Here is a 24,630-nt window from a genome sequence, read left to right on the forward strand (position 1 = left end):
TTTTTCCTTTTAAAGTGGGAAGCTTGAAGAATTGGCACGTGTCCTATCTGGGGCTGCTCATGACGCCCCCACCTTGGACAAATGTTCAGCTAATGGGGAAAATCGCTCTGCAGAACCAGACTTCTTAGCAAAGTAAAAGTAGCTTTATGATGATTATCAAAATAATGCCTTCTTGTTAGAAAATAAAAGTCAGTCAAAGGAGCTCAAAGAAGAAACTTAAAAAAAAATCACCAGAACCAAACTTGTAATCAGTCTCCTAGTGTTGGATAGTTGAAAAGTTGCTGTCATTTAAAATGATATCTTTCTAAATTCCATATATATGCGTTAGTATACTGTATTTATGTTTTTCCTTCTGGCTTACTTCACTCTGTATAATAGGCTCCAGTTTCATCCACCTCATTAGAACTGATTCAAATGTATCAGTTTAGAAAGATGGTAATGATAACCCTGTATAGGAGACAGCAAAAGAGACACTGATGTATGGAGCAGTCTTATGGACTCTGTGGGAGAGGGAGAGGGTGGGAAGATTTGGGAGAATGGCATTGAAACACGTGAAATGTCATGTATGAAACAAGATGCCAGTCCAGGTTCAGTGCACGATGCTGGATGCTTGGGGCTGGTGCGCTGGGACGGCCCAGGGGGATGGTATGGGGAGAGGGGAGGGAGGAGGGTTCAGGATGGGGAGCACGTGTATACCTGAAATTTTTTTAATTAAAAAAAAAAAAAAACTGGAAAATAAACAATTTTAAAATTAAAAAAAAATAAAAAATAAAAAAATAAATAAAATGATATCTTGGCTGGTCTCCATCTTCCCCTTCTGGGTGCGGCTGGTGAACGAGGAGTCCCAGGAAGTGTTCTTCAGTGGCCTGTTTGAGAACTGCTTCCATATCAAGTGCTGGAAGCCTCGACCCTTATCCATTTACGTCATCCTCGGCCGAGTCTCCCTGCTGTCCGCCGTTGTCTTGTCTTTCCTCACCACTTTCATCATGGTGTCCTTTGCGTCTCAGCTCTTTCCGAGGACCCGGAAGCACAATTTTGTGTCAGCCTTCATCAGTTTCCTCACAGGGGCTTGTGCCTTCCTGGCCTTGTTGCTGCATGCCCTGGAGATCCAGAGTCTGCGGATGAAGCCCAGCCTCCCGCAGTTCTCCATACAGTGGTCTTACTACGTCCTGGGCTTCAGCATCCTTCTGTTCATGGTGGCTGGTGCCATCTGCCTCATCCAAGAAATAGCCTGCCCTAGATGCCATTTGTTGCCCATTTCCCAGAGTACTGAGGACACCCAAGAGATCTCGTACCTGGAAAACCTGGATAGTCTGGGAGGAGAACTGAGCTCCATGCAGAAGGAGACGCTGCTGAAGGAAGAAACCATTATCTAGACCCAGACAGTCTGTGCCCTGCCCTTCGTCCAGTGCACATGTGTCAGTGTGTGTGGCTCTTCAGTCTCCCCCAGTCTCTGCCGTTTCTGATGAGGCTTTTGAGTGTCAAGTCAACCCCTCCCTTCCCCCTCCTCACAGTGATTCTATCCTGCGTGTGTTTGATATTTGTTAAACGTTTTTTTTAATTCTTAAAAAAAAAAAAGAAAAGTAAAATGATATCTTTAGGAAAACCTTAATTTATAAATTTGGCACATCTTCCCAATCACTCCTATTCATTTATTTATTTGGCTGCACCGGTCTTAGTGACGACATGCAGGATCATTTATTCGTGGTAGGTGGGATCTAGTTACCCGACCAGGGATTGAACCCGGGTCTCCTGTGTTGGGAGCATGGAGTCTTAGCCATTGGACCGCCAGGGAAGTCCCTCTCATCATTTCTTAGGATACCTTTTCTGTGGGCGCAATGTTTTAGCCAAATGGGCTTCATGTTTGTAAGGTTTTTAAGTCATGAGAAGGTCCTCAGTACACTCCCCCAGGTAAGTAAGAGAACCCATTCCCCATATTGTTCCTGACCCTGGGAATCTCCAATTTCATATCTTTTGAGAACTTATAGGTTAAAAATGTATCCCATTTAAAAAAGAACAATCATTTTTACTTTGTAAAATTAGTACAACCCTATTTTAAAAATGGAAGTGGTACGAAAAAGAACAGAAGAGAGATAGAAAAATGCCTTAAATTCCATCATCTGGAAGTAACCCTAGTTTTGTTTGAACATTGTTCCAGAAATCTGTTTGGAAAGACAAGTTCAAGGACAGAAAGATGGAAGGAAAGATAAGCAGGTGGGGCAGCATGGACACCTGCTTCTCTTAGACACTTCCAAACTCTAGAAAACAACAAGACATGTACAAACAGAGTAATTCTCTAAGGATGCTGGACCCCAGCAATTCTAAGAGAGTTCCAGAAAACATCTACTTCTGCTTTCTTGACTATGCCAAAGCCTTTGACTGTGTGGATCACAATAAACTGTGGAAAATGCTGAAAGAGATGGAAATACCAGACCACCTGACCTGCCTCTTGAGAAACCTGTATGCAGGTCAGGAAGCAATAGTTAGAACTGGACATGGAACAACAGACTGGTTCCAAATAGGAAAAGGAGTACGTCAAGGCTGTATATTGTCACCCTGCTTATTTAACTTCTATGCAGAGTACATCATGAGAAACACTGGGCTGGAAGAAGCACAAGCTGGAATCAAGATTGCCGGGAGAAATATCAATAACCTCAGATATGCAGATGACACCACCCTTATGGCAGAAAGTGAAGAGGAACTCAAAAGCCTCCTGATGAAAGTGAAAGAGGAGAGTGAAAAAGTTGGCTTAAAGCTCAATATTCAGAAAACTAAGATCATGGCATCCGGTCCCATCACTTCATGGCAAATAGAAGGGGAAACAGTGGAAACAGTGGCTGACTTTATTTTTCTGGGCTCCAAAATCACTGCAGATGGTGATTGCAGCCATGAAATTAAAAGACACTTACTCCTCAGAAGGAGTTATGACCAACCTAGACAGCATATTAAAAAACAGAGACATTACTTTGCCAACAAAGGTCCGTCTAGTCAAGGCTATGGTTTTTCCAGTGGTCATGTATGGATGTGAGAGTTGGACTATAAAGAAAGCTGAGTGCCGAAGAATTGATGCTTTTGAACTGTGGTGTTGGAGAAGACTCTTGAGAGTCCCTTGGACTGCAAGGAGATCCAACCAGTCCATCCTAAAGGAGATCAGCCCTGGGTGTTCTTTGGAAGGACTGATGCTGAAGCTGAAACTCCAATACTTTGGCCACCTGATACACAGAGCTGACTCATTTGAAAAGACCCTAATGCTGGGAAAGATTGAGGGCAGGAGGAGAAGGGGATGACAGAGGATGAGACGGTTAGATGGCATCATCAACTCGATGGACATGGGTTTGGGTGGATTCCTGGAGTTGGTGATGGACAGGGAGGCCTGGCATGCTGCGATTTATGGGGTTGCAAAGAGTCAGACGTGACTGAGCGACCGAACTGAACTGAACTGAAGCTTCTCAAAGATATAAGCAGGGGCTTCCCTGATGGCCCAGTGGTTAAGAATCCACCTTGTAATGGGAATTACAGGAGACACCAGTTTGACTACAGGGGACACTGGTTCGATGCCTGGTCCGGGAAGACCTCATGCCAGGGAGCAACTAAGCCTGTGTGTCACAACTACTGAGCCCACGCGCTACAACTACTGAAGCCTGCACGCCTAGAGCCCGTGCTCCACAACGAGAGAAGCCACCGCCACGAGAAGCCCGTGCTCACGACTACAGAGTAGCCCCCACTTGTCGCAACTGGAGAAAGCCAACGCATAACAACGAAGACCTAGAACAGACAAAAGTTAAAAAGTTAATTAAGTTAAAAAAAGAGGTAGGCAGATGGGCTTGCATTGATATGGGTCTACGGGTTTGTAGGCAGGATACAGTGAATCTGGGGTTCATGAGAGGCTCTCAGAAAACCTCAGTCTGTTTGGTTAACTCCCTGCAGTGGGTTGGACCAGAAAGCAAGCCCTCACCAAGAACCGAGTCCGTTGGAGCCTTGATCTTGGACTTCCAGCCTCCAGAACTGTAAGGGATAAACCTCTGTTGTTTGAGCCCCTCCCCCTGCCCCCAGTCTGCAGTATTGGTTACAGCAGCCCAGGCTGACCGATACACGAGGTGAAAAGCACTGTGTCAGAGCAGCCTTGGGGAATGGAACTTGGAGATCTTGCCTCCATCAACCTGACCCTTGGGTGGAGGTCATTTTATTTTCAGCACTTGCACTAATGGGACTTTAATTACATATAAGATTAGACAAAAACGTGTGGCCGGGCTACCTGGCATTCCATTAAAAGTACTGAGTTTCTCTGCAGAAAGCTGGAGAAAAATGTTTTGCTTAGAGCATTCAGTGAGATTTTTAAGGGAATGAGCAAAGGCGGAGAGTTGAGAGCTTCAGAAATACACAGCCAAGTTGTCCTTTCAGAGGGGGCCACCTGGTGTGGCAACAGCCCCCCAAAGGCAAGCGAGGGAAAGTCGCTCAGTCGTTTCCAACTCTGCAGCCCCATGGGCTGCAGCCTGCTGGGCTCCTCTGTCCATGGGATTCTTCAGGCAAGAATCCTGGAGTGGATAGCCATTTCCTTCTCCAAGGGCTCTTCCCAAGTCAGGGATGGAACCCAGGTCTCCTGCATTGCAGGCAGATTCTTTACCATCTGAGCCACCAGGGAAGCCCCACCAGGCACAAAGGCCAGCTTTGGACTCCTCTTGGGACTGGGACAGAATGCCCCTTCCCTTCTTGATCTCCCCACTACCCTGCTCAGCAGGATCTTCCATCTGATTCCTGGGGCCTCGGACATCAGATGAGGCCGCCTGCAGGAGCCAGCACCCCTTGCCGTGCCCCGGGAGCCTGAGCCTGGGACGCAGGATCCAGCTTCCAAGCAAGCAAGGCAGGGGCTCCCTGCCGAGGGGCCACAGGGAGGTGCCCACCAGCTCTGAGTGTGCTGGGGACCAAGGCCTCAATCGGCTGTCCTAGGACTGCAGAGCATAGTGGAGAGGGAGGCAAGGCATGTTAGTCCTGACCTGCCCCCGACCCACATGCCAGTTGGCTCAGCATCTGCCCCTGCTGGGAGAAGGAGACCCAGTTGTTCCGGGCTCCTGGAAGACTGAGATCCGGGGTACGCCCACAGAGGGGATTATGGTCTCAATGCTCCTAAACCCCCTTGTGCACAACTCTGATCCCCAGGGACAAAGGGCCTGTGTTAAATCTCCGCAGTGGGCTCAGAGCCAGCACTGGGCCCCGGGTGACCGAGGGGGCAGGGCTCCTCTGGGGACCGGGCTTCCAGCATAGGTGTGCATGGTGCACACAGCTGCTCAGGGCAGTGCAAACTGCTGGGTGTAGGGATAGCTGGGCAAATGTTAGAAGGTGCATCCTGTGTTGCACACGTGCATTTTGAAAGCACGTGTGTGCATGTGTGTCTCTTATAACCATGCCCCTGCCCTCCATGACAATGTGCCGCCCGTGTGCCCTCGGGCAAGTGCCCTCATCCCCTCCTTGTCCAATCTGGCAGCCAATACTTCCTCCAACTCCCACCCTAGGTACTGCATCCTGGAGTCTTGGCCAGACAAACCCTGCTTTTGGGCTCACACCCTGGCAGTCTGCAGTGAGAATGAAGCCTCCTAATTGGCAGCATTAGCAGAAGAAGTGCCTGGCACTGGGCTGGGGCAGGAACACAAGCTGCTTTGTGCCGCCTCTGGGCCCCTTCCTCCAGGAGCTGTACCTGCCGGGGTCCTAGGCATCCTGCGTCTCCACCTCCCCAGAAGGATCCGGGGCCCCGGGAGGGCTTCTCTGCCCCCTGCAGCTGGCTGGCCCTGCCCTTCCCCAGAGGCATCATGGGGCTGGAGGCCTCTGGGGGCGTGTGCGGAGCTCTGGAGGTCAGATGAGGGCCTCACCTTTGCCACAGGAATCAGGGGGGCCTGAGCCCTAAGGAGCCTGTCCAGGGGGACCAGTGCAGGCCCAGAAGGAGGGGCCAGCTTCTGGACAAGGCTGCTCTCTGCTCCGTGTGTGCTGAGTTGCCCGGTCGTGTCCAACTTTTTGTGATCCCGTGGACTGTAGCCCACAAGGCTCCTCTCTCCATGGGATTCTCCAGGCAAGAATTCTGGAGTGGGTTGCCATGCCCTCCTCCAGCGGACCTTCTTGACTCAGGGATCGAAGCCATGTCTGTATCTTCTGCATTGCAGGCGGGTTCTTTACCGCTGAGCCTGTAGGGAAACCCAAAAGGGTGATAACACTTGTTTATTGGCAATGGCATTGACATTTCATGAACTTTTCAAATCTCACATTATTCTTCTGAATTTTTACTAATCATTTAAAATGTAAAATGTATTCTTAGCTCACGGATTGTGTAAGATGCGATGGCAGGCGGAACTTGGCCTGCGGATCACAGTGTGCTGACCCCTGACCCCGGGTCATGATGTAAGTAAGGGAGGTGGCAGCTAGACAGGGCCTCCACTCTGACACCAAGGCCCCCGCACTACCATCCCGATAAAGCCGGAGTCCCCGGTTCCTGGAAGCCAGCTCTTCCCCAGTGAAACTGGCACATGCCAGGCCACTATCTGTGCCCCTTCTCCTTGTCATCACGTGGGGGTTCTGGACCTTGAACTGGGTTCTACACGAGGCAGGAGCCCTGGGCCCCATGAAGCTCTGCAGGCAGCTACCCTGAAGCACCCCTGTGAGGCTGACCCTGTTTGGTCAACTGGGAAGGGCTCTAGGACACCTCCCCCACCTCTGAAGTCAAGGTCAAGTGCAAGGGCCCAGAAGAGAGACCCAGAGGTCAGAGTAAAATACCTGTCATTGTCTCTGTGTATTTGTGTAGGCTGTGGGGCCAAAACAATAAACACAGCATATCCGGGAGCCTCCCCACTGGATGGCTCTGGGGATTCCCCCAGAAGACCCCCCCACCAGCTCCTTCCTGCTCCCTGCTGACCCCTTGACTCCTTCCTCCTGGAGGGGGGCCCACATGGCCCAGGAGGGTATAAAAGGCCCAGTGGCGGACATCCAGGTACCAAAAGACAGACTCCGCAGGCTAGGTAAGGCCCCGCCCCCACCATGCTTGGGCCCATGAGGTCAGGGGAGGCCCCTCTCTGAGATCGTAGGCCTGTGCTATTCTCCCCAGGAGCCCTTGAATCTCCAGCCAGAAGCCATGCTGCTGTGGCTGACCCTCGCCTTCCTGTGGAGCCCCACCTGCTGGGCACAGCGTAAGTCTGGCTGGGGGTCCCCCCAGCCCACCCCCCTGGAGGCCCCCTTCACCCCTCCCTCTGTCCAGGGCTGGGGTCTGGGCCAGCCCTTGTCACAGACGGACTCTGCTCTCAGGCCTGTCCCCTCGTCTGAGGGGCTGTGTCCTCCTCTGGGTAGAAACAGCCAACACGTCACCGTGTGCTTATTTTTTTCTCTTCCCCACCTGGTTCTTTCATCTAATAGAGAAGTATGGGCCTGGAGGAGGTACCTATTTCAGTCCTCTAGAGACTTCCAAAACGATATCACCGGGATTCGAGTGTTCATAGGTCCTCTGGGCCTAATCAAGAGGTGAGTTGAGCAGGGCCCGGGAGCCCCTCACTGCGTCCCAGCCCCTGCCCCAGTCTCAGGAACCTGGGGAGGGGGCTGGTCCCTCCTCCCAGCACCCTCACTGGGGTCCTGATGTCTCCTGAGTCAGCTGAGGTCTGTCCCTCTTCCTCTGCTGTTTCCTCCCCTGCACCCCAGCCCTGTCCCCTCCCCTATCCTCCTGCAAGTCCGGCCTCTGCTTCCTGGGATGACCGAAAGGGAGGGGTGCTTCTCCCCACTGTCGCCTTTCAACCCCAACTCAGCTCAACCAGAAATGGTGTCTCAGTTTGAGAATGCCTATGGGAAAGCAGTTCTGCCCAGGTTAGGGTCAAAGAGAAAAGGAAAGAGGACCACTGATTGAACACTAGAAGTGTAGAGGCAGCAAGCCCAGGGTCTTCCCCTAATGGTTAAATGGGGGCTTTGCTCCAGGCCTGGGGTAGATATTTGCTCTGCATTTTCAGGGTCCCAGGGACCTGGGGAGAAGGAATGGGCCTGAGCAGCAGACACCATGGGGGCCAGAGTGTGGGCGGGGCCAGAGTGTGGGCGGGGCCAGTGAGGAGGGGACACTCTGGGATGGACACTGAGGTGGGGGAAGGTCACAGAGACAGGTCACCTGCTCCTGGGGCCCCCACCTGGCCTAGTGCAGTGACTGGGGCTCCAAATGCTGGGCCGGGGGTCAGGTCCCTACTCTGAGCCAGGAGACCAGCTGTACCTCCTGAGGGTCACGGTGACTGGGCACCTTGGGGAGCTCTCCTGATGGAAGATCTCAGTGACTGCTCCCCCAAATCAGTCCCACTTTGCAGATGAGCAAACTGAGCCCTGGAGAGGCTGGTCAACAAGCCCCAAATCACAGAGCCTGAAAGTGGCAGAGCAGGTGCTGAGACCAGGAAGCCTGACTCAGGCCCCAAAGTCAGGAGCTCAGGGATTTATGGTGCAGTGATAGGCTGTCCTCGCTGGACATAGAGGGGTGGTGTTTACAGGACTGGGGATTTGTGGGTTACCCAGACCCTGGACCTTCAAAGCTCGCCCTTTCTTCCAGTATCCAGGTGAGGTTTGGCTCCTCCTGGAGTGAGAAATATGGAGCCCCAGGTGGGACACCTCAGGAAGTCATTCTGCTGCCCGAAGAACACATTACAGGAATCTACGGCTCCTATAAGAATTTCCTCCGCCACTTGGTCATATACACGGACCGAGGGAGGTTGTTCCCATTTGGGAAGGAAGATGGCAACACCTTTATTGCTGTCCCTGATGAAAGTGACAAGGTGCTCATCAGAGTCTGTGGCCACTACAAGCTTCTGGGCATTACCAGCATTGGCTTTGAATGGGGTTATCCTTCATTCTTAAACAAATAGCACCGCAACCAAAGAGAAATGACCATTCCTGAATTTCCAGGTCTGAGCTGTGGGTTACCCTGCCAAGGCCATCTGGTTGGTGGTGGGCACAAGGCAGCAGGGACCTGACTGCAGCCCTGAATCAGAATCCACCAATAAATCCAGCTTCTGCAGCTACAGTGGGTCCAGGGTGCTCCTTGGCCGGGGATGCGAACAAAGCCTTCTGAGTTTGTGGGGACGAGGCCTCTGGGGCGGAGCTCACTGAGCAGAGCTGCAGTAGGAGGCAGGAGGGGGTCCAACACCCCAGGGCTGGGTGATTCTGACAGGATGCAGGGCCTGCCCATGCAGACCCCACCGGATCCCATAATCTCTGAGGATTCGGGGCTCCCAGAGGCCCCACCCTGGCTCTCTGCTGCAAGGCCATCCAGGGAGCCTGAGCTGTCCAGGCTCAATTCCAGGATTCTCTGAGTGTACAGGGACTTGGGGAAGCCACTCAATCATTCATTCACCCATTCACTCACTCAGCATACAGTTGCTAAGGCCTAGGCCACAGATGGATCCTTGGACACCAGAGAAATGAAGAGCCCAGGGATCAGCCAGGGGTTCCCCATGAGAAGTGGATACAGAAGCTGATGGAGGCAGCTGGCTGTTGCAACTGCATTGATAGTAACAGGTCTAGCGCCCTGTGCTCAGGCATAAGCCCAGTGGTGGGTGTGCTTCAGGGAAGCCTTCTCAGAGGGGGCACTATCTGAGCTAAGTATAAAGGCTGAGTGAGAGCTGGCCAGGTGGGGTTAAGGGAGGGAGGCCTCCAGGCCAAGAGATCAACACGGAAATGGCCAGAGCCAGGCATCCCCAGGACCCCACTTCTTGAAAGGGGGCATCTGTTACAGCCTGAAGGGAAAGGAAAGCAGCCCCCAGGCCTGGCACATTCTCTCAACACCTCCATCAGACTGCAGCAGCCTGCCCCTCAGCCACGGTGCAGAGGCCGCCCTGTACCCACCTCAGCTCTCTGCCCGACAGCCCTAGAAGGACAGGACCTCTGCTTCCCCGCTTGCAGAAGGAGACAGCACAGGCCCAGAGGACACAGAGGCTCAGCCTGTCACACGGCACAAGTGGCGGAGTCGGGATTCGGGGGGAGGAGGTCTGGCTGCAAAGTCTGGGCTCAGATCCCCAGACCAGCGAAGGTTTCCAGAGGGATCCTCCTCTCTTGGGGGAGATCCTCGCCGACATGTTCCTCTTCTCTAATTTTAAATTTAAATGCCTGTTGAGGATCACTTGGGCTTCTCTGGTAGCTCAGATGGTAAAGAATCTTGCCTACAATGTGGGAGACCCGGGTTTGAATCCTGGGTCAGGAAGATCCCCTGGTGAAGGGCATGGTATCCCACTCCAGTATTCTTGCCTGGAGAATCCCATGGACAGAGGAGCCTGGCAGGCTACAGTCCACACCGGAGGGTCACTTTGTGGTCTTAACCTGGAGTCTGTGGGGAAAATGCAGGAATCCGTGAACTCAGATGTGGAGGAAAGCTCCAATGTTTTCGTCGTCTTCTATGGAAATTTCATCTTTCCTTTGGTATAAAGGGTACTTCAGACCACTCTTTCACATCACCTGTGACCTTGTCATGTAAATTACAGTCCTCCCAGATAGCTTGAATTTCACATTCAGCATGACTTCTAAATTCTGGCTGTTTGCAGATTTGCCTTTCTGGGTTTTTTTTTTCTTTTTGTATTTTGGCCAGGCCTCAAGGCTTGAAGGTTGGTCCCCCGACCAGGGATCGAACCCAGACCTTCATAGTGAAATCCCAGTCACTAGGCCACCAGGGAACTCCCAGATCTGTCTCTTCCTGAAGCAGTAATAAAGTCATAGGGGTTCACAGGACGCTTGTGAGGCACGCGTAGACAAGTGTATCTGCAGCTGCTTTTCAGGACACTCCCTTCTTTCTGGTCAGGGAAGGTAGAAGGAAGGATCCAGAAAAGGCAGCAAGACTCACAGTGGAGCTTCTCCAGCCTTAGGTGTGGCGGAGGGGACTCTCCAGCTTTGTCTTCACGGCTTCCTGGGGTCCTGTTTGCTGAGGGCTTAGCCGGCTGGCAGCTCTTCTGCGTCCCCTCCCCCGCAGGCGGGCTTCCCCCTTGTCCCGGCGGGGGGAGGGTGGAGTGGATGACAGCTGTCCTCCGGTGTGGTGCCCTGGGAAGGTGGATTGGATTGTGCTGAGATCTGCATGTATCCCTTAGCTGGGGGACGTTTGCAAAAACCAGGGACAGGGAAAGGGTGCTGGGAAGAGGCCTAGGAGCAGGGCGCCTGGAGCTCAGCGGGGTCTCTGTGGATCCAGGGTGATGGCATGTGGCAATTGTGGTCGGGCTCAGGTCTTGTCCCCAAGATCCTTCTGGCCTTGGCCACTATCTCCCCAAAGCTCCTTGGGCAAGGTGATCAACCTCTCCCAGGCTGTTCTTTCAGATACTGTGGGAAAAAAGCAGTGACGTGATGTCACCAGGGTTCAGACATCTGGTCTGGAGGCCTGATCCGAGTGACACCTTATTCCAAGTCTATGGAAGGGACAGGGGTTTAGATTTGTAATTTACACAGGAAATCTACCAAGAGCTCAGGCAACTCCACCCAAGTGAGGGAAGGGTGGGGCCCTGTCTCCACTTTCTCTGCAGCCAGCCTCTGCTGGGCCGTTGTTTCTGTCTCCCCTTGGGGCTCACCTTGGGCAGAGCCTGCCTGAATACTTCCTCCCCACGAACCCCTCGGCTTTGTGCATCTTGGGTGTTTCAGAACAAACATCAGTCCTGGAGTAGGGAGGAGGGTGCTAGGGTAGGGAGGGGCGGCCGGTGAGTCTGCATCCCTCCCAGCGTCCGGCTGGGGTTTGGGGCACACTGGAGCCCGCGGACAGGAGCCCCCAGCAGCCTGGACTGGAGTCCCCGCAGTGGACACGCTTAGAGGCGTTGCCCGGCAGCCGCGTCCCGAACCCGCGCTGTGATACCAGCAGGGGCGCCAGCCGCCGCCGGGTACCGCGCGCGCCCGCCTCCCAGCCGCCACTCGGGTTGGTTGGCCGGCTGCCTGTACCCGCTCCTCTGCCTTTCGGGAATCAGCTTCAGGTGGGGATTGGGCCCCAAGAAGCCGTCCGCGCAGTCGGCCTGCCGTGGTGACCGGGGAGCCGACGACACGCCCAGGGAAGCAGGACCTAGCGAGGCCTAGTCCCAGATCCGCCCCCCGCGCGGGGCTTCCTCGCAGTCAGGTGGGCTCTGACCACCCGTCGGGACCAGAGACCAAGTGACCCCGGGCTGGTACCAGTTGGCAAGTGCCGGGAGCCAGCATGAGGAACTCCGCCCGTGGCAAAGGTCATGAGGAAGTAGGCTCGGCATACGCAAAGGCGGGATCGAGCCTTAGGAGTCCTCCTGGAAATTCTCGAGCATCTACCCCCAAAACCAGAGTCTGCCTACTTTACTGCTTTGTGCTCTCACCTACACCTCTGACTTTACAGGGGGCTGTCCCCCACCGCCTCTCTCTGAAAAACAGTTAACTTACAACTCCAGTTAATAAAGTTCCTGGGTGTGCCAAGGGTGTTTCAACCTAGGACTGAAGCGACTTAGCAGCAGCAGCAGCAGCCTGCCTGAATAGGTTCTTCCGGCCACATATGATTGTTCAGAGCCTCCCAACTGTGAGAGGCATGAAATGTTCTAAACTGTCTAAATACAGATTCCTTTGAGCAGTTAAAAGATTGATTAAAAATCGTATTGGTGAAGGATTTTTCACTTGTTGGGCCAATGTTTGCTGCTAAGTTTCCATATCCCTTACCTACTGTGTCCCTGGCAGAGTATTGATTAATATAATTGATGCATAGGAATGTAAGTAGTAGCTTTAATGTTTGAAACCTTGGACCCTTGACTTAATAATTTTTCTTGTTATAGCCCACCACACCTTTGCCCTATAGGAATGCAACTTTATCTAATGCTTTCAGAGGGTGGCGCCTGACTTTAGAAAAATCACCTTTAGAGAAAAATAAGTTTTCTGAAGAAAGGATCTTAAAATGTTAACAGGCCTCTGGGCCAGAAGATGATGTAAATCACCTAAACTTTTGCATATGATAAGTTTGCAGGAAGAAAGCCTGGCTTACTGCTGACTCTACCCCTTCCCCCATTATCCTCTATGCATAACTTAAGGTATAAAAACTACTTTGGAAAATAAAGTGCGGGCCTTGTTCACCGAAACTTGGTCTCCCCATGTCGTTCTTTCTCTCACCTTCTGGCTGAATTTCCATCTGGGGCGTGGAGGCTCGTCAAGCCTACTAATTTTGCCTGGGCTTCTAAGATCTGACCGGGGAGGCCTTAGTGTCTCCTCTCCTTTGGGAGAACGGGAAGACGCCTGTGGCCTAGTAGGTGACGTAAATTCCTTATTTTGGAATTTTATTAGCTTTCCACATAAACCAAGTTATTCAGCCTCTTTTCTCCACTGAATTTTCTCACTGAGCTATCCTTATTTAACCACTCTCTATATCTTTAATTCTATCGTATCCTGATCGCCGAAGCCGTCTCCCCTTCGAAACCCCTGCTTCCACTGGGGCTGGACCCCAGTAGGCAAGGCCAGAGCGACGCTGAGTGCCCACACTGAATAAAGGTCCTGCACTCAGGTGTGCATGCCTGGTTCTTGTTCCCGAGGGCAGTGGCTCCAGGGGCCTCCAGGCTCCCTGGGCCTGGGTGCTGGCCGCCAGCTGGCGCACCGTCTGAGCCTCGCATGTGGATCACCAGAGATGCTGAGGACCCGGGCGGCGTCTCCACCACGCGTGACTCTGTGGGACAGGGCTCAACCTGGAGGATGCCTCGGTGTTTGCTGTGGGAACCACGAAGGAATCCCTGAGAACCGGCTCCCAAACGTGGCTGGACTGTGCCTGTTCGTGCGCTTCACAATGAACCCCCACAACGGCCCCCCACCTAGTTGGCACCCTGCCCCCCCATGCCTCCGCCCCGGCTTCTGACTCTCCTCCACATCCTCCTCTTCTCCTGCCTTCCCCAGACTAAGGCAGGGCCTGCTGTAAACATCAGTCCTCTCTTCCAGCAACCTCCTTCCAGCAACCTTCCATCCTGACCCTCGTTTCCCCAACCAGGAGACACTGGCAGGCGACCCCCTCCCAGCTGTCAGCTCCAGGGAAGGTGGGTGCTGGAGTCCAGCTCCAGCAGCCAGGGATTCAACCTGAAGGAGTGAGCGGTGTCGGCGAGAAAATGAGGCAGCCTCTCAGTTTTCTTGGACTGCCTGTTTATTTCAAGCTTTTATACTTTTACAAAAGCATTAGGTCAGAGGTTTGATATTTTCAGTTCCCACTGACCCAGATTTGTTGTCTCCATAAATCATTGTTGCCCTTCAAAAGGAGTTCCTTCCTCAGTGATTCTCTTATCTACTTTTTCTCATGTGTCCTTGGTGAATACACCGTAACTCATGCTAATGTCTGGGCTGCATACCACATTCCTTAGTTTATTTCTTATCTTTCTAAATCCTGTTTGCCCCTAGTATCCTAAGCTCACTATTTCTTAGAAAGGGCTTCTACCTAATAATATCTCTAAAGTCCCTAATTTCTATAAGCTATAGTAGAATATGTTAACATCACAGCATCCCTTAAATCTTTAGCTTCTAACTATTTTAATTATTTCTAAGCCCTAAATTCAGCAAACTCCTTTGCCATAAACACTTTCCTCACAAATAGGCTTCAGATAGCAATCCCTCCCATGGTCTCAAGCTGCGGCCTGTGTGCTCACTCTGGAACACTTTTTTGTAAAAGTCCTTGAACAAATGTCAGTGATTAACTTTATGAATTATTCTTTGAGCACAGCTGCAGAAGGCTTTATGCCTTCTCATGCTTCTCTCAAAAACAATAAGCACCTTAATATTCCTTTTCAGTCAACTCAGCCGAGGAGAGGAAAAGACAAGTCAGAATTAGAAGGCCTAACTCCTTCATCCCGGGACCATGCCTGCAGAATGAGGAGAGGGGTCTGGGGCCGTGCCTCCATTTTGTCAATAATGCCTAACGTGGGTCCTGACAGGTGGGCACCAGAAAAGGGGTCCAGTCTCCTCAGGACTGAAACAGATGTCCCTTTTAGCAAGTCAGGGGCAAGGAATTAATTCTGCAACAGAAAGGAGCCAGTTCCCAAGTGCTGCTGGTGGAAGCTACTCCTGTGGAAGAGCTTTGTGTGTGTGTGAGCATTTATTCCTGCAGTAAGGGAGGGAGGGAGGGATGGATGGAAGGAAGACTAGCATTGATCCTGAACCCACATGCGGTCAGGCCTAATGCCCAGGGGTTTCACAAGTGTGATCTCATTTAATCCTCACAGCACCTCTCAGAGGGGTATTCCTCTCCTATCTTCAGGAGAGTTGGTGTGCTTGACCCAGTGAGCTGTGGGATTTAAACTCCCCACCTCTCTGCCCCGCATTCAGATGTCCGTCCAGGGTCCATCTGGTGCCCTCTGGGGAAAGATGCCCCTTCCTGTGTCCCCGCAGCCCTCATGCCCACGTGCTGCAAATTCCCATGGCCCAGGGCTCCCTGCAGGGTTCCTGCTGCTGCTCTGGGAACTCGGGGCCAAGACGCCCAAGGCCTTTGGCAGAGCCAGCCTGGTGCCCGTGAGCTCCTTCTCAGCGGTCCTAGAAAGTTCAGAGACCAGGCATGTGCCACACCTGAGCCCTGGGGTCCAGGCTGAGGGACGGGCGGCTTATCCTGGGCTTGGCTCCTGCCCCTCATCTGGTCCGTGGTCAGACGTCAGCCTCGCGGCCTTCGGAACATTCCAGGGCCTCTAACCCCTTCCTTACCCGCGTCCCAGCTGAGCCGTGCAGGGTCCTCGCGTGTGCGCTGTGAGCTGTTTCTCCTCCACAGCACTGACCAGTGCAGTGCCCAGCCCCTCCCCTGTCCTTTCCCTGGACGGTGGCCCTCGTCCTGGGCCACCAGACGCCCGTCAGGGCGCAGGGGCCGGCCAGCCCCGGGGCCTTGAGAGACATTCAGCCCTGCAGCCGGCGTGGGCAGCCAGGGGCCAAGAGGAGCTGCTGGAGGCGGGACTCCCTCCGCCCCCCAGAAGACCCCCCATGGGCCCCAAGAGAACCCTCTTGGTCTGTTTTCCAGGCCGGGGCTGGGGTGGATTCTATAAGCACAAGTGTCAGTCTTCCGAATCCTCTGCAAACACCCCCGGAAGCTGTGGAGAAAGAGGACAAAAGGGCTGGAGTCTGGTTCCTGGCCAAGGTCGGGCTGCGGGGTCTGAGTTTCTGGCTCCTTCCTCCTCACTCACTGTTGACACAGCAGGAGGCGGGGTGGGAGTGAAGGGAGCCCGGGAGCTGAGCGACTTCTGCTGTCTGCTGCCGGCAAGAGTGTGGGGTCTGAGGGACACACACACAGAGACACACACACACATACACACACAGGCACAGACTCACAGATACACACACACACACAGAGACACACACACAGAGACACATACAGACACACACAGACACACACACAGAGACACACACACACATACACACACAGACACAGACTCACAGATACACACAGAGAGACATACACACACACAGATACACACACACACAGACACACACACAGATACACACAGACACAGACACACACACAGAGGCACACACACACAGAAACACACACACATACACAGACACACACAGACACACACAGACTCACAGAGACACTCACACGGACACAGACTCACAGAGACACACTCACAGACACACACAGAGATATGCAGACACACACAGACTCACACGCACAGACAGACACACAGATGTAAACTACACACACAGACACACACACAGATGTGCACTACACACACACACAGACACACACACATACACAGACACACACACATACTTAGACACACACACAAAGACACACACAGAGACACACACATACATAGACACACACACAAAGACACACACACACAGAGACACACACACACAGACACACACAGACAAATACACACACAGACACACAGAGACACACAGAAACACACACAGAGACACACACACACAGACACACACAGAGACAAATACACACACAGACACACAGAGACACACAGAAATACACACACAGACACACACACAGACATGCACTCCACATGGGGTGTTTGGCTACGGTGATGACCAGCTGTCCCAGTGTTGGGGCCAGTGTGAGGAAAGCAAGAGGGACTCCATCTTGAAGCCTGTCATTGGTCTTAAAGACAGGATGTGGACTGGGCCTGAGCCCTGCCCAAGAGTGAGAAAACCGTTGCTGGTGAAAACCAGGTCTCCTGGAGACTTCTCTTGCTACACACAGCAGAGATTGCTGTTGAGGTCAGGCTGCCCCTGTTAGATTAACCATGGAGACATCCCCCCTTGATGCATAATCATTGTTCCTCTCCTTTAAACTTAACTGTTTGTTCTCCTAGTACCCACTTGTTGTAGAACTCCATCATATACAACAAAGAGGTTGCTAACATGTAACCATCACGCAGTGGGGGGTATAAAACTGGGCCTCTCAGAAACATCAGGGTGCTTGTTGGGAACTGACTCCCCTTGGACCTGCTGGTGTAATAAACTGTATTTCACTGTCTGAGTGTCCTTTGAGGTGTGTTTTGCGACTCTGGGTTCCACAACACCAGGACTCATGACGCACCAGAGTCACTGTGAGCCTTGGGCCTCAAGTGCCTGGATGTCTCCTTCAAAGCCCCCATTTTTTTTTTTTTTGCTTGTTTGAGCTTCTGTTTTTGGCTGTGTTGCACAGCTTGTGAGATCTTAGTCCCTCAACCAAAGCTTGAGCCTGCTCTTGGCCGTAAAAGTGCTGAGTCCTAACCACTGGACCACCAGGGAACTCCCAAATCCATTTGAGATTCACCGTCTTCTGATTCACCACCAAGGCTCCCGAATTGCAAATCTCACCAGGAGGGTGAATCTGGGCGCCATCACTCGGGGTTCACAGGGCCCCAGGTAAGAGAAAGGCCAGCAGCTGCAGCAGAGGCACAAGAGGCAATGATGCTGCTTGAGGGAGACCTGCCAGGGTTCGCCCACCCTGTCTGTATAGGTCGTGGGTGCAGACACCAGGCGGGTGTGGCCCTGTGCGGTGTGATTCCCCGCTCACAATCCTGACCTGGTCACCTTGGCCCAGGGAGGTCCACAGTATGGAAACAAGGGACCCCGACTCACAGCCCTCCCGGCCTCAGGGGTGGGGTGGGCAGGGGGCCCTACTCGGGAGCCGTGAACAGGTGTCCTGGGCTGGGGTCAGGGGCTGGTGAAGATAGGTAGCAATGAGAATCGGAGCATCGGCTCAGCTTCCTGCGCACACAGGCCCCTGGCCCCGTATCCTGGCCTGTGCTCGGCTGTGCATCCAGGGCCCCGGGTGGAGACCCCCCATCACACTCACTGATGACAACCTCCTGGTCAATAAAGCACAGCTGCTCGCAACCACGCAAATCAATCAATCAATCAGGACAGAGGTGGGGCAGACGCAGGTGCTGGGGGCGAGGTGAGGAGCCTGTGGCCACCCTCCACCTACCCCGTCCACCCAAGGAAGCTGTAACCCCAAGGCACCCAACTGGGGGGTGAGGGGGCCCCGCCCTCCTGCCCCTCAGGGCTGTCCCCAGCTGATGTGCGGTGGCCACAGTCCTCGGGGGCCCCTTGGTCTCCCACAGTCTTCCTGGCTTCCCTGGAGGGGCTGCACCCTGGAGGGCTGGGCCAGTGGAGACGGGGCCCAGCCTCGCACATCAGATCTGTCTCCTCCTCTGTTGCTCCTCCCATGTCTCCTACATGCGGGCCCCTGGCCTGGACCCTTGGCTGGAACTCCAGGGCTGGGCCTTCCCAGAGGCTGCAAGTCCCCGAGGGCCCCTAGGAAACCAGACAGATGGCGGGGCGGGGAGGGGCGGGGAGGGGGTGGGGGGTGTCACCCTCCTGGTCTTAAAGGCCAGGAGTGCAAGGACAGGGCGAGTCGCAGTTCTCCTTCCGGGCAGAGGGGCCCCACCCGCACTGAGGGGCTTCCGGGTCTCCTCCTTGATTCTTTCTCCTGCCCCCTCCCCAGCAGGCGTGCTGCACCCCGGGCTGGGCCTTGGCTGGCAGCCCTATCCTGGACATCTAGGAAGTTCCCCGGAGGATGAGAGAAGCGGGAGACCCAGGCCCCACAGGAGAGCAGAGTAGGGGTGGGGCAGGGGTGAAGGGTCCCCTCGGGGTCAGCAGATCCGGCAGCAGAAGCAGCAGGAGGCCGTCCAGCCCCACGGGCCCTCCTGCAGACCCTGCTCAGGGGTCCGCGGTGCCTGGGGACAGCTGGTGGGCCCCTCACTGATGACACCCGGCCCGCCCCTCACCCCAGTCCTCTCGGGCTCCTGTCCTGCCTTTCCAGGGAGATGGCCGAGAGGAGGCTGGGGAGAGCAGGCTCATCTGAGGCCACCCCCTCCTAGGAGCCAAGGTTGGCGGAGCTGGTCCGGCCTCCCTGGAGCAGACGTGGAGCCACACCATCCTGCAGGCAGCTCGTCACCCCTGTGTCTGGGAGACCCGGGCTCCAGTCACACATGAGCTGTACCTCAGAATAATTAAATAGCAGAGGAAACTTACTCTTTACAGACAATTTGCAGCTAATTAGTGGAAAAGGCAATGGCACCCTACTCCAGTACTCTTGCCTGGAAAATCCCATGGATGGAGGAGCCTGGTGGGCTACAGTCCATGGGGTCGCGAAGAGTCGGACACGACTGAGCAACTTCACTTTCCCTTTTCACTTTCATGCATTGGAGAAGGAAATGGCAACCCACTCCAGTGTTCTTGCCTGGAGAATCCCAGGGATGGGGGAGCCTGGTGGGCTGCCATCTATGGGGTTGCACAGAGTTGGACACGACTGCTGCCATCTATGGGGTTGCACAGAGTTGGACACGACTGACGCGACTTAGCAGCAGCAGCAGTGGAGAAGGAGTCGTAGAATATCACCATGGTGCAATTGAATAAATAAGTTGATCTTTGCAGTGATGTCCAGCAACTGCCTCCATCACCAAGAGATGAGCAAGCGTCACATACCTCCTGATAGAAGACACACCTGGGACTCTGAAGTATCTTGTCCAGAAAAATTGATTTGTATTTGCTCAAGCCTCTGGATACAGATATCAATTAGCAGGAAACACAGAGGCAGGAAAATAAGTTAGAGTCCCACAGGATGGGTTACGAACTGAAAGTTGGGCTCCCTCCAAATCTGTATGTTACAGCCCTGCCCCAGCAGGATGGGAGTTGGGCGATGGGGCCTTGGGAAGTCCTTATGTGAGATGAGGGCCTTAGTGTGGGGCCCTCGCAATGGAATCAGAATCCTTGTAAAAGAGACAGCAGAGAGCTGGCTACATCAGCCCTGGGAGGGCACAGCAAGAAGGCGACTGCAAGGCAGGAGAACTCCCCTGGGACGAGGGCTAGCTGCTTACGTGTGCATGCTGTACATGCATGGAGGAGCTTGTGCAAGCTCCTGTTGTCAGGAGAGCTGGCAGGTGTATCTGCCTACAAGCCTGAGGTGCCTTTTGAGCTTCAGTTCAGTTCAGTCGCTCAGTCATGTCCAACTCTTTGTGACCCCATGAATGGCAGCACGCCAGGCCTCCCTGTCCTTCACCATCTCCTGGAGTTTACTCAAACTCATGTTCACTGAGTGGGTGATGCCATCCAACCATCTCATCCTGTGTCGTCCCAACGTCAGGGTCTTTTCCAATGAGTCAGTTTTTTGTATCAGGTGGCCAGAGTATTGGAGTTTCAGCTTCAGCATCAATCCTCCCAGTGAATATTCAGGACTGATTTCCTTTAGGATTGACTGGTTGAGCTTATGTGTGTGTATATGTGGGCTTCCCAGGTGGCACCAGTGGTAAAGAATCTGCCTGCCAATGCAGGAGACGTGGGTTCAATCCTTAGGTTGGGGAGACCCCCTGGAGGAGGGCATGGCAACCCACCCCAGCATGCTTGCCTGGAGAATTCCATGGACAGAGGAGCCTGGTGAGCTGTCGTCCTTAGGATTGCAAAGAGTCGGACATGACTGAAGCCACTGAGCATGCATGCACGTGTGTATGCATCTCGAATAATCGTGTGCTCTGGGAAAATGCACCCCCTGTGCCCTGGGGCAAGTCCTGTCAGCCCCTCCTTGTCCAGGCCGGCAGCCAACACTTCCTCCCTCCTGGGAATACCCACCCCAGGTACTCTTCCTGGAGTCCCGGCCAGATAGACCTTCCTTCTGAGCTCAAACCCTGGCAGTCTGCAGAGAGAAGGAAGGCTCCCAAACTGGCAGCTTTTTCAGAAAAAGTGCCTGGCGCTGGGCTGGGGCAGGAACACAAGCCCCTTTGTGCCTCCTCTGGGCCCCTTCCTCCAGCAGCTGTACCTGCTGGGGTCCTAGGCCTCCTGCGTCTCCGCCTCCCCAGGAGGATCCAGGGCCCCGGGAGGGCTTCTCTGCCCACTGCAGCTGGCTGGCCCTGCCCTTACCCAGAGGCATCATGGGGCTGGAGGACTCTGGGGGCGTATGTGGAGCTCTGGAGGTCAGGTGAGGGCCTCACCTTTGCCACAGCAGTCAGGGGGACCTGAGCCCTAAGGAGCCAGTCCAGGGGGACCAGTGCAGGCCCAGAAGGAGGGGCCAGCTTCTGGACAAAGTTGCCCTCTGCTCCCTTCTCTGCACAAAGACTGGTTGTTGTATGAAGCCCCCCAGCGCCTGCAGCCAGGACCATGGACAGAGTGTGGTCTCTTCCCAAGCAGGGAAGAGGGATCCACCAGGAATCCTGACGTGGTGGGTGAAGGCCACACATTTTATGTTTCCAGGTCATAAAGTACATGGAACATGCTCCCCAGTGCCACTTCCAGCCTGGACACAGCCCCAGACTGTATCCAGATGATGAACGATAACATGTGTTTATGGACAATGACATTGAAACTTCAGGGTTTTCCACTTGTTGCAAATTTTCTTGAAATTTATTCTAAACATATCAAAATGTAAACAGTATTCTAAGCACACAAGTAGTGGGGGAGAAACCCATGGAGGGTGGGACTTGCCCTTCAGGCCATAGTGTGCTGACCCCTGGGTTAGCCACATGGTGTGAGTAGGGAGGTGGCAGCTAGACAGAGCCTCCACTGGACACAGGCCCCCAGCATGGCAATCCTGATGGAGCCAGGGACCCAGGTTCCTGGTGGCCAGCTCTTCTCCTGTGAGGCCGTGCACACACCAGGGCATGCTCTGCACCCCTTCTCCTTGTCACCACGGGGGGTTCTGGACCCTGAACCGTGCTCTGCTCGAGGTAGAAGCCCTGAGCCCCATGAAGCTGCTGTAGGCGGCTACCCTGAAGCACCCCTGTGAGGCTGACCCTGTTTGGTCAACTGGGAAGGGCTCTCAGGACACCTCCCCCACCTCTGAAGTCAAGGTCAAGTGCCAGTGCCCAGAAGAGAGACCCAGAGGTGAGAGTAAAATACTGGTCATTGTCTCCTTGTATTTGTATAGGCTGCGGGGCCAAGACGGTAAACACAGCACATCCGGGAGCCTCCCCACTGGATGGCTCTGGGGTTTGCCCCAGGAAGAACCACCACTCTCAGCTCCTTCCGGCCACCCTCGTGGCCCCTTTGCTCCTTCCTCCAGGAGGGGGGCCCACAGGGCCCAGGAGGAGGGTATAAAGGGCCCAGTGGAGGGTGCCCAGGCACCACCAGACTCCCAGCACCAGGACTGGACCTCAAGACTCTGCAGGCCAGGTAAGACAACCCCCCCTCCCCACCATGGTTGGGCCCATGACGTCAGGGGAGGCCCCTCTCTGAGATGGGATGGGCTGTCTTCTCTTCAGCAGCCCTTGACTCTCCAGCCAGAAGCCATGCTGCTGTGGCTGACCCTCACCCTCCTGTGGAGCCCCACCTGCTGGGCAGGGGGTAAGTCTGGCTGGGGCTCCCGTGTCCAGAGCATCCCCCTGGAGACCACCCTCCCCTCCCACCATCCAGGGCCTGGGGTCTGGGCCAGCTCTTGTCTCAGACTAACATAGCTCTCAGACCTGTCCCCTTGTCTGGAGGGGCTGTGTCTTCTGCTGGACAGAAAAAACCACATGTCACTGTGTGTTTATTTTCTTTTCTCTTCCCCACCTGGTCCTCTCATTAACAGCTTTGTATGGGCGTGGAGGAGGCTCATATTTCAGTACAACTAAAGACAATGAAAATGAGATCACCGGGATCAGAGTGTTTATAGGTATTGGTGGCATAATCAAGAGGTGAGTTGAGCAGGGCCCGGGAGCCCCTCACTGCGTCCCAGCTCCTGCCCCAGTCTCAGGAACCTGGGGAGGGGGCTGGTCCCTCCTCCCAGCACCCTCACTGGGGTCCTGATGTCTCCTGAGTCAGCTGAGGTCTGTCCCTCTTCCTCTGCTGTTTCCTCCCCTGCACCCCAGCCCTGTCCCCTCCCCTATCCTCCTGCAAGTCCGGCCTCTGCTTCCTGGGATGACCGAAAGGGAGGGGTGCTTCTCCCCACTGTCGCCTTTCAACCCCAACTCAGCTCAACCAGAAATGGTCTCTCAGTTTGAGAATGCCTATGGGAAAGCAGAAGTTCTGCCCAGGTTAGGGTCAAAGAGAAAAGGAAGGAGGGTCAGAGTAGACCACTGATTGAACACTAGAAGCGTAGAGGCAGCAACTCCAGGGTCTTCCCCTAATGGTTAAATGGGGGCTTTGCTGCAGGCCTGGGGTAGATATTTGCTCTGCATTTAGGGGGCCCCAGGGACCCGGGGAGAAGGAATGGGCCAGAGCAGCAGGCACCATGGGGGCTAGATGGTGGGCGGGGCCAGAGTGGGTGGGGCCGGAGTGTGGGCGGGGCCAGATTGTGGGCGGGGCCAGTGAGAAGGGGACACTCTGGGATGGACACTGAAGTGGGGGAAGGTCACAGAGATGGGTCACCTGCTCCTGGGGCCCCCACCTGGTCTAGTGCAGTGACTGGGGCTCCAAATGCTGGGCCCGGGGTCAGCTCCCTGCTCTGAGCCAGGAGACCAGCTGTACCTCCTGAGGGTCACGGTGACTGGGCACCTTGGGGAGCTCTCCTGATGGAAGATCTCAGTGACTGCTCCCCCAAATCAGTCCCACTTTGCAGATGAGCAAACTGAGGCCCGGAGAGGCTGGTCAACAAGCCCCAAATCACAGAGCCTGAAAGTGGCACAGCAGGGGTTGAGACCAGGAAGCCTGACTCAGGCCCCAAAGTCAGGAGCTCAGGGATTTATGGTGCAGTGATAGGCTGTCCTTGCTGGGCATAGAGGGGTGGTGTTTACAGGACTGGGGATTTGCGGGTTATCCAGACCCTGGACCTTCAAAGCTCGCCCTTTCTCCCAGTATCCAGGTGAGGTTTGGCTCCTCCTGGAGTGAGAAATATGGAGCCCCAGGTGGGAGCCCTCAGGAATTTCTCCTGCAGCCAGGTGAATACATTATAAGAGTTGATGGCTCCTACAAGCTTTTCCTCCGGCACTTGGTCATCTACACCAGCTATGAGCGTAAGGCCCTATTTGGAGAGAACAGTGGCAAGAGCTTTTCTGCCTTCCCTGATGGGAGTGACAAAGTGCTCACTGGAGTCTTCGGACAGCATAAGCTTCTGGGCATCTCCAGCATCGGCTTTGACTGGGATTATCCAATAATACAGTAGATCTAAGATCAAGGAAGTACTACCCCAGAATAGCTTGGAACTGAGCCTTAGCTTGAATGAGCAGTCCTGGGTCTCCAGGGCTGGGCTGTGGGTTACCCTGCCAAGGCTGTCTGGCTGGTGGTGGGCACAAGTCACCAGAGACCTGAGTGCAGGTCTGAATCAGAATCCACCAATAAATCCAGCTTCTGCAGCTA

At 54.1% G+C, this 24,630-nt stretch overlaps 2 protein-coding genes and 1 pseudogene across 3 annotated transcripts; all 3 read left to right on the plus strand.

Annotated features, from left to right (window-relative positions):
* Positions 1 to 697: 697 nt before the first annotated feature.
* On the plus strand, positions 698 to 1,583 carry LOC147345613 (transmembrane protein 225B pseudogene; annotated as a pseudogene). The gene has a single exon (XR_015154883.1). The product of XR_015154883.1 is annotated as a transmembrane protein 225B pseudogene (transcript).
* Positions 1,584 to 6,880: 5,297 nt separating this feature from the next.
* Positions 6,881 to 9,022, plus strand: LOC147345614 (pancreatic adenocarcinoma up-regulated factor-like). Its single transcript, XM_086376199.1, has 4 exons — positions 6,881 to 7,001; positions 7,088 to 7,169; positions 7,393 to 7,497; positions 8,552 to 9,022. The coding sequence occupies exons 1-4, from the start codon at positions 6,932 to 6,934 to the stop codon at positions 8,862 to 8,864; spliced, it is 570 nt and encodes a 189-aa protein (XP_086232325.1). The 5' UTR covers positions 6,881 to 6,931; the 3' UTR covers positions 8,865 to 9,022.
* Positions 9,023 to 22,477: 13,455 nt separating this feature from the next.
* LOC147345615 (pancreatic adenocarcinoma up-regulated factor-like) lies at positions 22,478 to 24,630 on the plus strand. The gene is made up of 4 exons (XM_086376201.1): positions 22,478 to 22,527; positions 22,617 to 22,698; positions 22,925 to 23,030; positions 24,130 to 24,630. The coding sequence occupies exons 2-4, from the start codon at positions 22,644 to 22,646 to the stop codon at positions 24,434 to 24,436; spliced, it is 468 nt and encodes a 155-aa protein (XP_086232327.1). The 5' UTR covers positions 22,478 to 22,527; positions 22,617 to 22,643; the 3' UTR covers positions 24,437 to 24,630.

The sequence above is a fragment of the Bos grunniens genome, chromosome 25, assembly GCF_055505025.1.
Source record: "Bos grunniens cultivar Pamir isolate PY7600 chromosome 25, Bosgru_T2T1.0, whole genome shotgun sequence".
In the NCBI taxonomy this organism is placed as follows: domain Eukaryota; kingdom Metazoa; phylum Chordata; class Mammalia; order Artiodactyla; family Bovidae; genus Bos; species Bos grunniens.

Bases quoted from the DNA above. Each gene is read 5' to 3' on its own strand.
- LOC147345615 (XM_086376201.1), top strand. From the start codon at position 22,644: ATGCTGCTGTGGCTGACCCTCACCCTCCTGTGGAGCCCCACCTGCTGG. The intron at 22,699-22,924 runs GTAAGTCTGGCT...TCTCATTAACAG, and splicing joins CCCCACCTGCTGGGCAGGGG to CTTTGTATGGGCGTGGAGGA. The intron at 23,031-24,129 runs GTGAGTTGAGCA...CCTTTCTCCCAG, and splicing joins ATTGGTGGCATAATCAAGAG to TATCCAGGTGAGGTTTGGCT.
- LOC147345614 (XM_086376199.1), top strand. From the start codon at position 6,932: ATGGCCCAGGAGGGTATAAAAGGCCCAGTGGCGGACATCCAGGTACCA. The intron at 7,002-7,087 runs GTAAGGCCCCGC...TATTCTCCCCAG, and splicing joins AGACAGACTCCGCAGGCTAG to GAGCCCTTGAATCTCCAGCC. The intron at 7,498-8,551 runs GTGAGTTGAGCA...CCTTTCTTCCAG, and splicing joins CCTCTGGGCCTAATCAAGAG to TATCCAGGTGAGGTTTGGCT.